This window comes from Photinus pyralis, unplaced genomic scaffold (genome assembly GCF_008802855.1).
Source record: "Photinus pyralis isolate 1611_PpyrPB1 unplaced genomic scaffold, Ppyr1.3 Ppyr1.4_LG9, whole genome shotgun sequence".
Taxonomy (NCBI): Eukaryota; Metazoa; Arthropoda; class Insecta; order Coleoptera; family Lampyridae; genus Photinus; species Photinus pyralis.
The window spans coordinates 15835159-15848149 of NW_022170878.1; the positions used below are offsets into that span (position 1 = coordinate 15835159).

The following is a 12991-nucleotide window of genomic DNA, read 5'->3' on the forward strand; positions in this document are numbered from 1 at the left end:
CGTTTCCTGGCTCTTGGCCATGTGGAAGAAGTATGTTATTTTGACCTGCTATCCCCACCATACACTATGCATTCCGGCGAATTTTAACTAGTAAGCTTGTATTCTCTCTTGGTAGTACAAGTGACTGCTATGAAGAGTTGTGGATACCGATCCTGTACAAAATTACCGTTCCAGTTGAAGAATCACTGTCGAGTTCTCTGGAATCTAATCTCTGATGGTCGTAAGGAATAGCCACGCTTTTTTCAGGATGAGATTAAGCTTTGTGATCTCCTTCTAAAGATAATGACTCGCATTCCGTATTTATTGAGATTATGAAAAGCCAAAGTAACTACTGGGTCAATGCAATTGAAAGTTAAAACGTTGGATATAACCACCTCCTAAATATAGGGTATCAAGTCACTGTTTTTTTACCGTTTATAATCTTAAAAAAATCTAAAGAAAAACTGTAGAAGTATTGTAGGGCATCATATACTTATTAGCAGTTGCATTTCAAAAGCGTCGCTAAACGATCTAGTGAGTTTTAAGGCCATAAGAAAAATAAGATTCAATGTCCCCTCATGAGATCAATCTTTTTGAACAACTTGGAGGACAAATTAGGTGCTGCAGCAGGTGTGGCTCTTTGCTTCGATTTATATAGTAACATCACCCGTCAAAGACAAGTTTCATGGTTCGTAATCATAGCATTTAACTACAGGCTCACATAAAACAGAAACTCATCATAATTTTTACCGCATCAGGAATCTACCTAGCCTCAGTTAGAATTTAAGCAGTTATCGTTCATTGTTAACGTTTACTGCGCCATCGACGATGAAGAACCAACAACTTATATTAATACTATAAATAGTCATAGTTAAACCCTTCAACGTTCGAGATATCGGTATGGGAAAAATTAAAAAAAAATAGGGAGTTAGCATTAAGCTCCGTTCACACGTCTTTTATGAATCGTGATAATTACGGTACGTGATAAAAGGATGTGATGTTCACATGTACTTCGTATCATCGTGAATCATGAGTAATAACGATACATCTAAAGACGAGTTTATGCTCAGAAAAAATAAAAATAAAAAAACCTGGATTCAATGGATTTCATTTACATATCTTCACAATTCAAAAATCGGATTGCGCAAGCGCAAAATACATGTTTTGATTCGGCATTAGTTGTTCTTTTTACTAGAGGTGCCTACATTCAAAATTTCATGCAATTCGGTTCGTAACTAACGGAGAGATGTCAAAAGAGCCTTTCTAATTTTTTGGCCTGCATTGTCAATTCACGAACTCCGATCTACAAATTTCACTTACAAAATGTTATCGTAATCGGTCCATCCGTTCACTTTCAAATTTTTGGGAAACACATTTAAGAGGGTCGTTCCTCTTGGTACAGCATAGATCTTCACGCTTTTCGATTTTGCTTTTCACGAAAGGTTTACGGTTGTTAGTTCCTTTATGCAAATTTCGCAAATTAAATGTAATTAGTATTATCATTGAATAAGGCTTATTCAATGGTATTGTTATACCTCGACTGGACTCGCAAACCCGTTTTGTAATGGTAGCTCTAAACTTGGATTCATTGATTCAAATTGTATGGAGGTAGGTAAAGTTGGGATTTTTTTTGTGGTTTGGGCATTACATGTCATATAGAATCTACAGAGGGTCGAACTTTCCAATAAATTGTATTTGGTGGAATTCTAAAAGTTCCGTCCAGCGTTATCTTAATTAAGGCTACAGGACTAAATTTGCGAATTAAGCATTAGGTCATCTTTATATCGTGGCCAAATGTGCAGAAAATCCAACGAGTTATTACATTTCGAGGGATACGGCCAATTAGATTTGCTCTTAACAAAAAATAAAATGGTTTACTTCATTACTATAAGCCACCCTGAAAAGAACCGTTCATTAATCAGTAAAAAATTAAGTAAGGGGTATTCCGGGAAATTTGAGATTTTTAATAATAATAATAATGCCTTTATTGAGCTACATCTTACACGAAAAAAAATTTGTTTTTATTACCAACTACTCACTACTCAAAGGGCGGAGTTCAGATTGTAATAAAAATTAATTCGCGGTTGAGCCAACGCCCGGTACCATCAGCGGGTTGCCCATAGAACGATTTTGCATTCGTTCGGGTCTGGATTACTAGAGCAAGCAGTGTCTAGTTAAAAAGTAAATTTGTTCTCTGAGGATTCTTGGCGGGGAATTAATCTGGGAAAATTTTGGGAAAAAACCCGGCCCTTTAATCTCGGGGAGGGGGGGGGGGTCAATTTTGCAGTTACAAAGAAAAGTTAAAAAATTATTTGGCTTTGGATAACGGGTTTGTTAACCGTGCAGCTAAAAGTAAACAGAGATTGGGGTTCCAGGTTAAATATAGTTACAACAAGTTACGCGGAAAAAATTCCTGTGCGTATCCGCGACCCAGTTGGATAAATTAAGACACAGAAGCGAGTTAATTGAATGTGTTAGTTTACTACACTACAAGGATCACTGTTGTGTAATCGGGCGAATTAATGGGTATGGTGAAATACGCACGTTTTAAACAACCGTATATCGACCAAGGACAAACCAATTTAGCGCGCCAGTATATTTTGTTTGCCATAAAAGGCTATGATTACAAAATTCAAAGTGTGAAGTAAAACAAAAAAAAGAGGGAACTGACCTGTGTATTTGAAGAGGGGGGGGGGGAGGTAGCCCAGGGAGCGTTTCTAGATATAGAGGGTGCGTATAACAACATCACGTTTGATTCAATTCGTAAGGCTGCTGAAGGCTTTGTCAGTGATGGGTCAATGGTAAGATGCATCCGAGTCATGCTTGGAAGCAGTCATTATATCTTCAATCGGGATGGCGGAGATGAGCTTCTCGACTACTATCCACAGGGTGGGGTGTTGCCCCCATTGCCTGGTACTAGATGGCCGAGGACGGAGCGTATACCCAGTGATACGGCGGACGATAGGTGGTGACGAATATAAGGAGAGAATGCACCTTGACGGGCTCACTATTCGTTGACGTCAACTCGGTCTGACCAGGTCAGTGAAATAATTGGGAGTCGTCATAGACTCCCGCCTGAAAGAATAAGCAAAAGCATGCCTATGCCTGGAAGTCGCTGGAGCCATAAAAATCTTGCTTGCTTACAATCTAAACACATCAGTGCATCGTTTGAAAAAACTAAATCCAAAGAACAATTGATTCGCCTCACAATTTAATGTAATGTCATGTCCCGACGGGAAGTTCAAATCTGCAGCTCCATTTCTTTGAGTTTCCCGAAATATTATCGATATAAGGAAGGCCGACTGAGCTTATTTCATGTGTTGTGATATTCGTTTATTTATTTAAAAATTTAACTACTAAATCTATCGAAAGAAAATTGAATCAGTCTTTTCTTAAAGAGATAAACCTCTGATGACCTGAAGCCGTTTGTACGCTATGTATTTTTACCATTTATGATTTCATTAGAGTTAAATTTGATGGAAAAATACAAGTAATCAATCTAGTGATATCATCAGGTCATCATTACTACTTATAAGGGCAATTTCAGTACGATGACTACTGGTATTTTGGAATTTATTCGATTCATCTTGCTCAGAAACTCCAGTCTTATTTGACAGACCACAAAACAAGTACATAACGATCCACCGGTCCAAATAAACCCGGGGACACGACTTGATGTACTGACTCAATTTTACCTGCCGTGCATAGTTAATTAATTCCGTACACAGAGAAGTAAAAATCCCCAAACGGTCCCAAAAATTTCGGAATTTCCATTTCCTCTTCAATCTTTTCTTAATAAACTTTTGAAGGGGAAATAGGGCATTATTTCCACTACATAGCTCGTTAGCTAGTGAGAAATTAGGTGTCAGAGATTTCCACATTTTGTTGTCGGGACAAGAATGTTTTCAATTCTTACAAATTTAATCCAGATTTGCTATGTTCATGTTCGGAAATCACCAGACACCAAAGTTCTCCAACAAAACTTTTTTTAACCACCTTAGGGTGGGAATTTTTACAAAATTAATCGGAAAGAGCACACTAAACTTGCTAAAAAAATAAAAAAAGAGACATAGTTTACTAATTGACCCATTTTGGAGCTTTGGTTTACTTAGAATCAAATGTTTTGCTTTGGTCCCGTCTATCGAACAACATATTTACTTTCACGTACAGCCTGTATATTCAGGCGATATTTATTGTACGAAGAAGGAGAATAGGTTTATAATAGAGATATGAATAAATGAGAAACGTGCTAAGCGTTGGCTTGGTAGTACAAGTTTATTTGTCTTTGTTTCTATTTTCAAGAGGAATGGTGTTAAAGTTAATGGAACGTTTTGTAATATATTTTGCTATAGCCTGTTTTTTTAATTAATTAAACATCTGCTTCAAGAGCCAAGTTTTGTAGCACAACATTGGTACATGTATTAAACATTTTGAGATCCTTACTGAGAAACGTAATTTCATTTGATATAAAAGCATAGAAAACCGAACATTGTGATTGATTTCGTCCGTCTGTCCGTTTTGGAATTTTTAAGTACTTCTCTCCTTGAACGGTTGTCCTCTACCTGTTGTCTGCATACGTGGTGAATGAAATGTATGACACGTTTCGTTGCAACGAAAGTTGCATAGAAAGTTTTGAAAAAATGTTCAGGATAAACCTATTGCGATGCAATAAAGGCAAAGAATGGGGATGGTGATATTGTTGCTAATGAATTCGCTACGGCAGTGATGCTAAATCTAACCATAAACATTGCCCAATGCCCAGTCGATGCATATGTATCTACGGAGCTGAGACAACAAAGCTGAATATACATACCGCATAACACATAACAAGCAATTTTTGAAGTAATTCGTTAACAACACAACACATAAAAGAACACAAAAACCGCGTACTTTCTGGCAGAGAGATGGAACGATGGCCCGGAGAACCGTGCCTCGAACGTGATCCAAATCCAGTCAGACTTTTCATTCCTGCAAAAAGTCTTCTTCTCATCGAAGTGCTATCTGCAGTACTTGGTCCTTGAACACGTTCAATATAACCACGTCTTCGATCTAAATTTATTATTAGCATTTCAAAAAATTGTGAATGTGACTTTCTGATGTAATTCACGTTTAAGTATTTTTAAGCTTATTCCGTGTCATATGTCCAGTTACCTAAATAAGGTTTTCGATAACCAGCCTCGAGGGTTATTGTCAGTTCGCTATTAGTTAAAACTCGTTAAAATGATGTGGTGATAGCGCGAGGCGTCAAATGCACGTGCCAACAAACGTTACTTACCTTTCCGTGGGTAACCTTTAATTTATATTAGATTTTAAGAACTCCCCCAGAGTGGACTAAGGATATATGGGATATTAAAGGATCGTGAGCAAATACTTTCATGCAAAGTACAAGAACTACTACAAGAACAAGTGTATCTAGAGAATGTTGAAGTATGGCTAAATACTTCCTAGCCTTAAAGTGAGAAGTTAACTTTATATTCGTCGCGCTTTCTTATTCAATGACATGCGGCCACTAAGAATGTGTACGAATGTAAAGTTAGTGCGAAGAAAAACAAATTTAATATTGAGGTTTGGGGAACAAACCTGAGCTAGTAGAGCAAGGAGCAGGATTATTAACAGTTAGGCTAGACCCCTGTGCTCGTTGGGATTGAGGTGGCGGGCACCCTTTGCGGTTCAAACTTTGACCGGAACTCCCCGAACTACCGGGAGCCGATCCTGGCAAGCCCCTGTCCACAGTTATCCCTATCGGGGGAACTGGTTCCAAATTTACACGAGGTTTGTTATTGGATATTTCCCCGGCTTGTTTTAATACTTGGTATATCTGATCCACTTCCGATCCTTCTGGGAAATCGAATCTGTTATACTTTCGTTTTATTTCCACAATTTTAAGTACATTTCAGCGTCATGCCCTAATTACTTCAATTAAAGAACTGCAAAGATTCGAGTTACTTCTGTTAGTTAAAAACAAATTCAAAACTAAACGATTCAAATACAGCAAGAAGCGCCGATGACTTTCTAATGAAAAGAGAAGTATATTGTCATGAGAAATTAGTAAGGAAACACACAATTACTACCAGACAACTTTGAATATACCTATAGGATTTTCAAGGGAAGGTTTCATAACGCTGTTATCCTTGAATGAAAGCTGACGGTTTATTGTTGCCATCCGCGTATAGGGTTCGTCCTCGACACCTTAATTTTTGAGAAACTTTTAAGAGAGTAACAAGTGACAGATACATAGAATAGAATTACTGACACAGGCTTTGTTTTCTACTAGTTACGGTTTGAAAGAGAAATGAAAATGCACATATCGCTAGTATACTTACTTTCTTCCTCAACCGTAGACTCCGCCACACGTGACTCAATTTCGGAAGTAGATTTTTGCCTCCTCAAGAGACGCGATTTCGGTTGACACTTTGGAGCTTTATCTTGGCAATCGACGTGAACGTTCATCTTACAATATCGACATTTCAATCCCTGCCGCGTGTGTCCTGAAATACGATTACGTAACATAATTAAACAGTATTCTGCCTACCTCTCAATATCTGCGAGCAAATATCGCACGGTGTAATTTTCTTGTAGGTGTACTCTTGGAAAACGTGGGCGTCCGGATCTGACCTCGGAACTTCGCGGTTCGACGCCGAGCCATTTTTTCTAAACGAAACATAAGTATTTTAATGGGTGAACTTCGAAATGGCCACCTAATAGAAATGGGATAAGGGTACGATCTAAACTTACTATTGTATTATTTACTCTAAAGGGTTCTCTAGCTTTATGTACGCGACATCACAATTTCCTCAATGTCTAGATATAGTTTTATGGGGGTTTTATTGCCTCGTATAAAAGCAATTGGAAACTTACGTATAGTATATGGTTTTATTCAATATATTTTCATTTCGTTGCAAAACGACACATTGCGTGCAACTTTATTGCTCGGAATTAACACTGAGATATCAATGTTCAAAGTAACCCATCTTTAACAGCAGCTGATGGCAATTGTGCAGCCGAGAAAAGTTTGGGACGACCAACTAGATATTTACTGTATTTACCCACCTTTAGATGTTAATGCCATAAAATTTAAATTTGGATAGTTAACCCAATCACATTTAGGTTTCCAAGTAAAATGTTTTCAGAAATAAAACGTCTTTCTGAAGTCCTGCACATGAATGATGCAATCACCTACGAAGTAAGATCTGCACCATTTCAATATAATGATAATAATGGGTTAATTAAAACAAAATTCCACTAATATGACTGAGAGACGCATTGAAATAAATTGCCTTACCAGAATCGGCTCTAACAGAGGATATTCGTTAAAAGGCAAGACAAGAAAGTCATTATTTGTTCAACTGCTCACTATTCAGATTGCAGGACTACAGCGACAGATTCGACAATCTGCTTGAGCTAGATTAAGGAGTCAAAAATGTGTACTTCCCCGCTTCAAAAAACCCGAAATACATCCGGTTCGTTAGGTCCGATTTTTTGTAGTGCGTCAAATTGTATTATTATAAAGTGGAAATTTTTTTTGGTTGTTACTTGAATTTATTTTCCAAACAAATATTGCTCGTGATGTAATGCAAAGTATTTGACTTGTTGATTGTTGGAAGATGAACGATTACGTCATTGAACGCAATTGTTCTGTAGATGGCTCCAGAAGGTTTCAGCGTCTTAAAGTCTAGGGTATACCTCAAATTACGCCCCCTTTAGAAGCAATATAAGGTTTCATTTCTGAATAAGCAAGTGATAAACCACTAACTCAAGAAATGCTTACCTTGAATTTCTTGAATGATTAACAGTCGTTTTAGTCCAGGCAACGAAGTCCAAAAAAGGGTGAATAGAGGAAAAATCATGTAGAAGCCAATTTTGGCACAGATGTAGGGGAAGGTATCCTGAACAACATACTAAAAGTACTGAGGGGTGGGGTGTGAGCTAAAGGAGAGGGGAGGAGTTAGTCTCTTTATTATTATTAAAATGATACTGACTTTTCGATCCAAATTGTGGCTGGTGATGAGATTTAGACGAACCAAAAACTAAATTTGAATCCAGACAATGGATCCACAATTATTCTCCTCCTCTAAAAAAAGGTACGCACCCTGGGAAGCTGATGGCGACGGTTTTGTTGGGATATGATACGTGATTTCCTAATCGAATACATGAAAAAAGGGACTAATTACTAATATAAGTTCAGAGGCAAAACCATTGACGATAAACGGCCCTCTCAGATGAATCGGAAAATGTTTCTGCTGCATGACAATGCAACTGTGCAACAAGGCTGCTAATTCTCAGAGATCGACTCAGAGGAAGCTTGCTACAGTTGGTACGGATTCGGCACTGTTGACGACTTTTTGCGAAGAAATTTTCCGCGGGTGAAATCCCGAGGGTTGAAAGGGCGAAAATGACGGAAGTAAGCTGTAGCAAATAAAAAAATGAACAACTTTTGAATATAGCTACACTATTTTTACAAAACCACAAAATTTTCAAGTTTTGCGACAAAAAGTTGTCAGATTCCGAAATTTGGAGAAAACGTAGCTTTTTGATTATGACAAAAAGATGACAATGTTTTAGGACCCGAAGTAGAGCCGTTTCCGAGATATCCACTATTTTCGGACAAAACGTCTCTCTTTCAGAGGGTTAATAAATCTATTTTTTTTTTCATCGTAAAGACTATTAAACCTTTATTTAACTAATTTGCTTCAATCGATCGCATGTGCGTGGTACATAGTCTGTAGGTCCTGAGTGCCTTTCTTTCTTAGAGCTGTATGTCGAATAAATTGATCTCATCTGTAAATGATTAGCTTTGTGTTTAGGCGAGTCTAAATTACGACCCTGGATAAGATTTCTCAAGATAAATTTTCCTATTTGTACCCAGGATTCTGTTGGGCGTTTGTTTATTGTATCCATGGCAACATTTATACCAATCAATAAAAATGACCAGATGATTCTGTTTGCGGTACTAAATTTCAATTTCAAATTTCACAAAGAAGTGGCACACGGTTGCAAGTCTCTCTCTTTAAAAATAGCTGAGATACACTGCAGTCTCAATCAAAATAGGACACACGGTACATCATTCAAGATATTTGTAAGTATTTAATAATATCTCTGATCGATATTCATTTCGTGTTAAATTATTCTTCCAAACCTTTAACACGGTTGCTTTTTTAAAAGAAAAACAGAGTTTCATAAGACACAATCACCGTCTCAACTATTAAATTAAAACGAGAAAAGACACATTTAGATTAAGATGCACATTACGTATCACCAAACGACGACTTCAAGACAGATTGAGGGGCGAAATGTTTTTAAGACACGCGAAAACTTTGGAAAAACACTACTGCAGTGCGTGACATTTGGTGATAACATCTTCGTAACACAACTGTTCGGAAACTAATTCCTAAATGTGTTATTCTTTAATTACCGGTACAAAGGACTTAATTTGTATTTTGAGCAAAGTTCATTTTAAATCCATTACTGTCACATTAATGCTATAAATTTGAACACCTCGTCTCAAAATTAAACTGAAAAACAAAGCAAAAAACTATGCAAGGTTTTGTCGAACAATCGAATCCAATTGCATGGTTGCCTTTTATTCGTTTCGGTGGGAACAAAGTATAAACGGCATCATTATTGCACAACATTATAATGGTTTCACCTTCGAAAGTAATAGGCTGTTATTTTTCCGGTTATTTGTTTATTCATTTCTTACATTCCAATGACAATGTTTTAGTTGAAAGGAAAAACTGTACTCGTAACATTAGTAGAATTGAAAAAGAGGTACGATTTGTTCGACAATAGGCTAACTTTGGAACTTATGGCCTTGAAAATTAAGAAGCAGTAATGCTCCAGGTCCTCGTCGGTTTAGATTTATTCTACGATCAGAGTGATTTTGGGCCAAAGTAATAAGCACTTGAAAAACCAGTGCCAGACATAAGAGCATAAAATTTGTATAAACACGAAATTGGGGCTAAAAGATTCTAGTTTATTAACATCTGTGAAGTCCAACAAAAATTTTAAAAATTTTCTAACACGGCAAAAATAGTACCAAATTGGCATAAAATTCGATACTCTAATATCGGTACCCCAATTTTATCGGTGAACACGCGAATACAGTGCTCCACGTCGGCATGATGGCATAGAACCTATTATAGTAGAGGACGCAGATACAAATCAAATACAATAATAAGCTTGTTTCACAATTGACGCAAACGTAAACGCCAACGGAAACGCAAACGGTAACGTGAACATGAACAAATTCGCAGTCTCACAATTAACGTTACGCTCCTGGAGTGTTAAGTTTTGTCACGGAATATTTTGTTTATTAAAATGTGTTCTGTGGTAGTTGAACTAACCTAAAAAATGGCAACAAACGGATAATCATGCAATACTTCGTACAAAAATAATTAAGTTTGGTCTTTTAAAGGTTATGTGGCTGGATCGCAAGCGCGCGCATGTTTAAAACGCCAACGGGAACGGGAAAGATAAAAGTTGACCAACTGTCGCGTTTGTTTCACGTTTTCACGTTCCCGTTCCGTTATATGTGAATGGAAATAGTAAATATTCATGTTTTAATTAAATGCTGGTTCACGTTCGCGTTAGCGTTCACGTTGGCGTCAATTGTGAGACAGGCTGAACAGTAGATAAAATAAATAGCATCAATCACGCAAGTGGATGTTGAATACGAAGGTCTATTCAATCATACAGTACACAGCTGTTCATTTTGGGGGAACCATGTTGGTAGAAAGAAATGTCATTATAGAGTGCACAGGGTGATCTCATTATAGAGCAGGTTTCTCAAAAAATTGGTCGCTCTATTGTTTTTTGGGTAAATGATTTCCGGATACGCAACTGATCGATCGATTACGTGAGAAAAGTTAGTAGCGCCCGTCTGGCGTGAGATAAGCAGAGTTAATGGGTTATACGTCTATACGATTTGGATCCGTTTCGTGACGCAGCGGAAGAACTGATTACGCTGAGGGTTCTGGCAGAACTTGCAAAGGTTTCTTGTTGAGGTTTTTGAGAATTGCGTTTTTAAACATGAGACTCATGAAAGAAGATGACGATGTTGGCAGAACGAATAAAGATGAATTCTGAAACCGATTAGCAGCTATTTTGAAGGTGTAGTTGTAAAAGTGAATAGTAAAAAAAAGGAAAATCGCATTAAACTGTGTGGGTATCGTGTGAAAAGGACGATCAAAGTTATCAAATTACGTAATACACGTATTGCGCGAATTGGAGTTATTTAAATGAATAAATCAAAAACGAAACGTCTCAGTTAAAACAAAAAGTGGCTACAGGAAATAAAATGAAAGCGACGGACAGGTTACACGTAGATTTTACCAGTGATACCTAAAAAATAGGGATGTGGATTTATAAAATATTAGGTACCCTGGCTATTTAAGTCACACTTTGCTCGAAGATAACGAATGTCATTTTCAAATTTGTGCATGATGCAGCTCCTGTTTGAACATTTCTCAGGGAAAACCAACTCGCTTTCCTGAAACAAGTGCCATATTTTTCCATCAAATGAGTTCTCCTAGAGAAAATTACAAAACCGACACGTAATCGAGCCGGATGTACAAAAAATTTGGATATCCGTAAAATTGTAAAATAAAGTAATTGCATCTTTCTTGAAGTTGTGTATTCAATCCATTGCCATGCCTTTAAGGGTAAAAAACTTGTAACCTATTTAAAGGAGTGGCCATTTCGCGTTTAAATCGTATTTATATTTTAATTTGGACCCACCTAGAAGTATCTTTTACCTCAAATGTTAATTTTGCTCATGAATTCTAGTTATGTTTGCGAATTGTACTTCAAATTTGGTATTGTTTCACCAGGAATTACGTGGAATAAAAGTGGTGGCCACTCGGTTAGGTTTTTTTGGTTCGATAAACTGCACAAGCAAGTGGTTGATTTGGAGGACGACATGATTTTATTTCAGGGTGATTATAATCGAAGCAATAATATTGAGCTAGTCGATGATAAAAAAATCTCTCTGTAGAAAAAGTTCCACTTTAATAAATTTCAACAGACATTAATTACTATGTGTTAGGATTTTCAACCCTACAAATGTAACCTTCGTTACAAAATCTCATTACTATTTCTTACCGAGATCGACTTCAACGAAGAGCTTCAGCAGTAATCAATTCGTCATTTGGTATTAAACCTTCACGTAGGTAAGAGAGGATTGCAATTTGTAACAATATCTGCTACTACATCTATAGGTCAGCATCTAATGTGACATATCCTCAGCGAGTAATAATTGAAGAAATACACAAATGAAAATGAAGTTTATTTATTACTGCCCTGCGAGTTTCTGATTTATTGTGAAAGAGTGGGTGAAGTAAAAAACCATTCAGATAATATGTCCAATCCTCTTCTATAATCTAAAAACAACGAAGCGTTTCCTTTTAACGACATTCTTTGTATAAAAACCGTTGCTCGTTTCTTTTGTATTTCGAAAGAAATAAATAAAGGAACAAAAGTAGTTTATTCGCGCACGACATGTACCTTTAAAGTTATGTTAGATCTCATCAACGTCTGCGAATAATCAAAGATATCTCCGCAGTGTAGGATAAAGTTGCATTAAAACTTGAAATTGTGTTGAAATATTGAGGAACTGTGATGCTTTGGGCGTACATAAATGTTTAAAATCTAAATATTTATCTTTTCATACCACTTCTATAAGTTTATGATCAATTAATGCAAGAAGAATGCTAAAAGTGTTTTATTACATTTTTTATTGCCTTTATACAAATTATTGCACAATTTTCCAGGCGCTTTTAACATTATTCACGCTATTTCTTGAAAGATTTGTTCATATAGTATTTCTCTCCAATATTAATGTTGTTATAAGGATCGAGTTTGTTGGTGTAATTCGCGAATTAAACGAAAAAGGCTAGTTGTAATTTTTTGGTCTCATTTCAATAATTAACCATAAGATCAAGTGAGTTTACCGCCTTAAACAAAGAGGTACTGCAGACGTTCTGCCGGAAACTGAAGCGGAACAGTTAACTGAAAG

General features: G+C 36.8%; 1 protein-coding gene across 11 annotated transcripts in view; it reads right to left on the reverse strand.

Annotated features, from left to right (window-relative positions):
• LOC116180168 (SH3 and cysteine-rich domain-containing protein 2-like) overlaps positions 1-12991 on the reverse strand; it is a 64384-nt gene that overhangs the window by 6156 nt on the left and 45237 nt on the right. For 3 of the 11 annotated variants that reach the window (XM_031500028.1, XM_031500031.1, XM_031500026.1), the window contains exons 8-11: positions 6512-6630; positions 6303-6467; positions 6070-6168; positions 5560-5817 (exon numbers count right to left, since the gene is read on the reverse strand). In XM_031500028.1, the coding sequence (XP_031355888.1) occupies positions 5560-5817; positions 6070-6168; positions 6303-6467; positions 6512-6630 (641 nt within the window). Of the gene's footprint in view, positions 1-4869; positions 5029-5559; positions 5818-6069; positions 6169-6302; positions 6468-6511; positions 6631-12991 lie in introns of all 11 variants that reach the window. The other 8 variants (XM_031500036.1, XM_031500034.1, XM_031500032.1 and 5 more) reach the window with 7 other exon arrangements.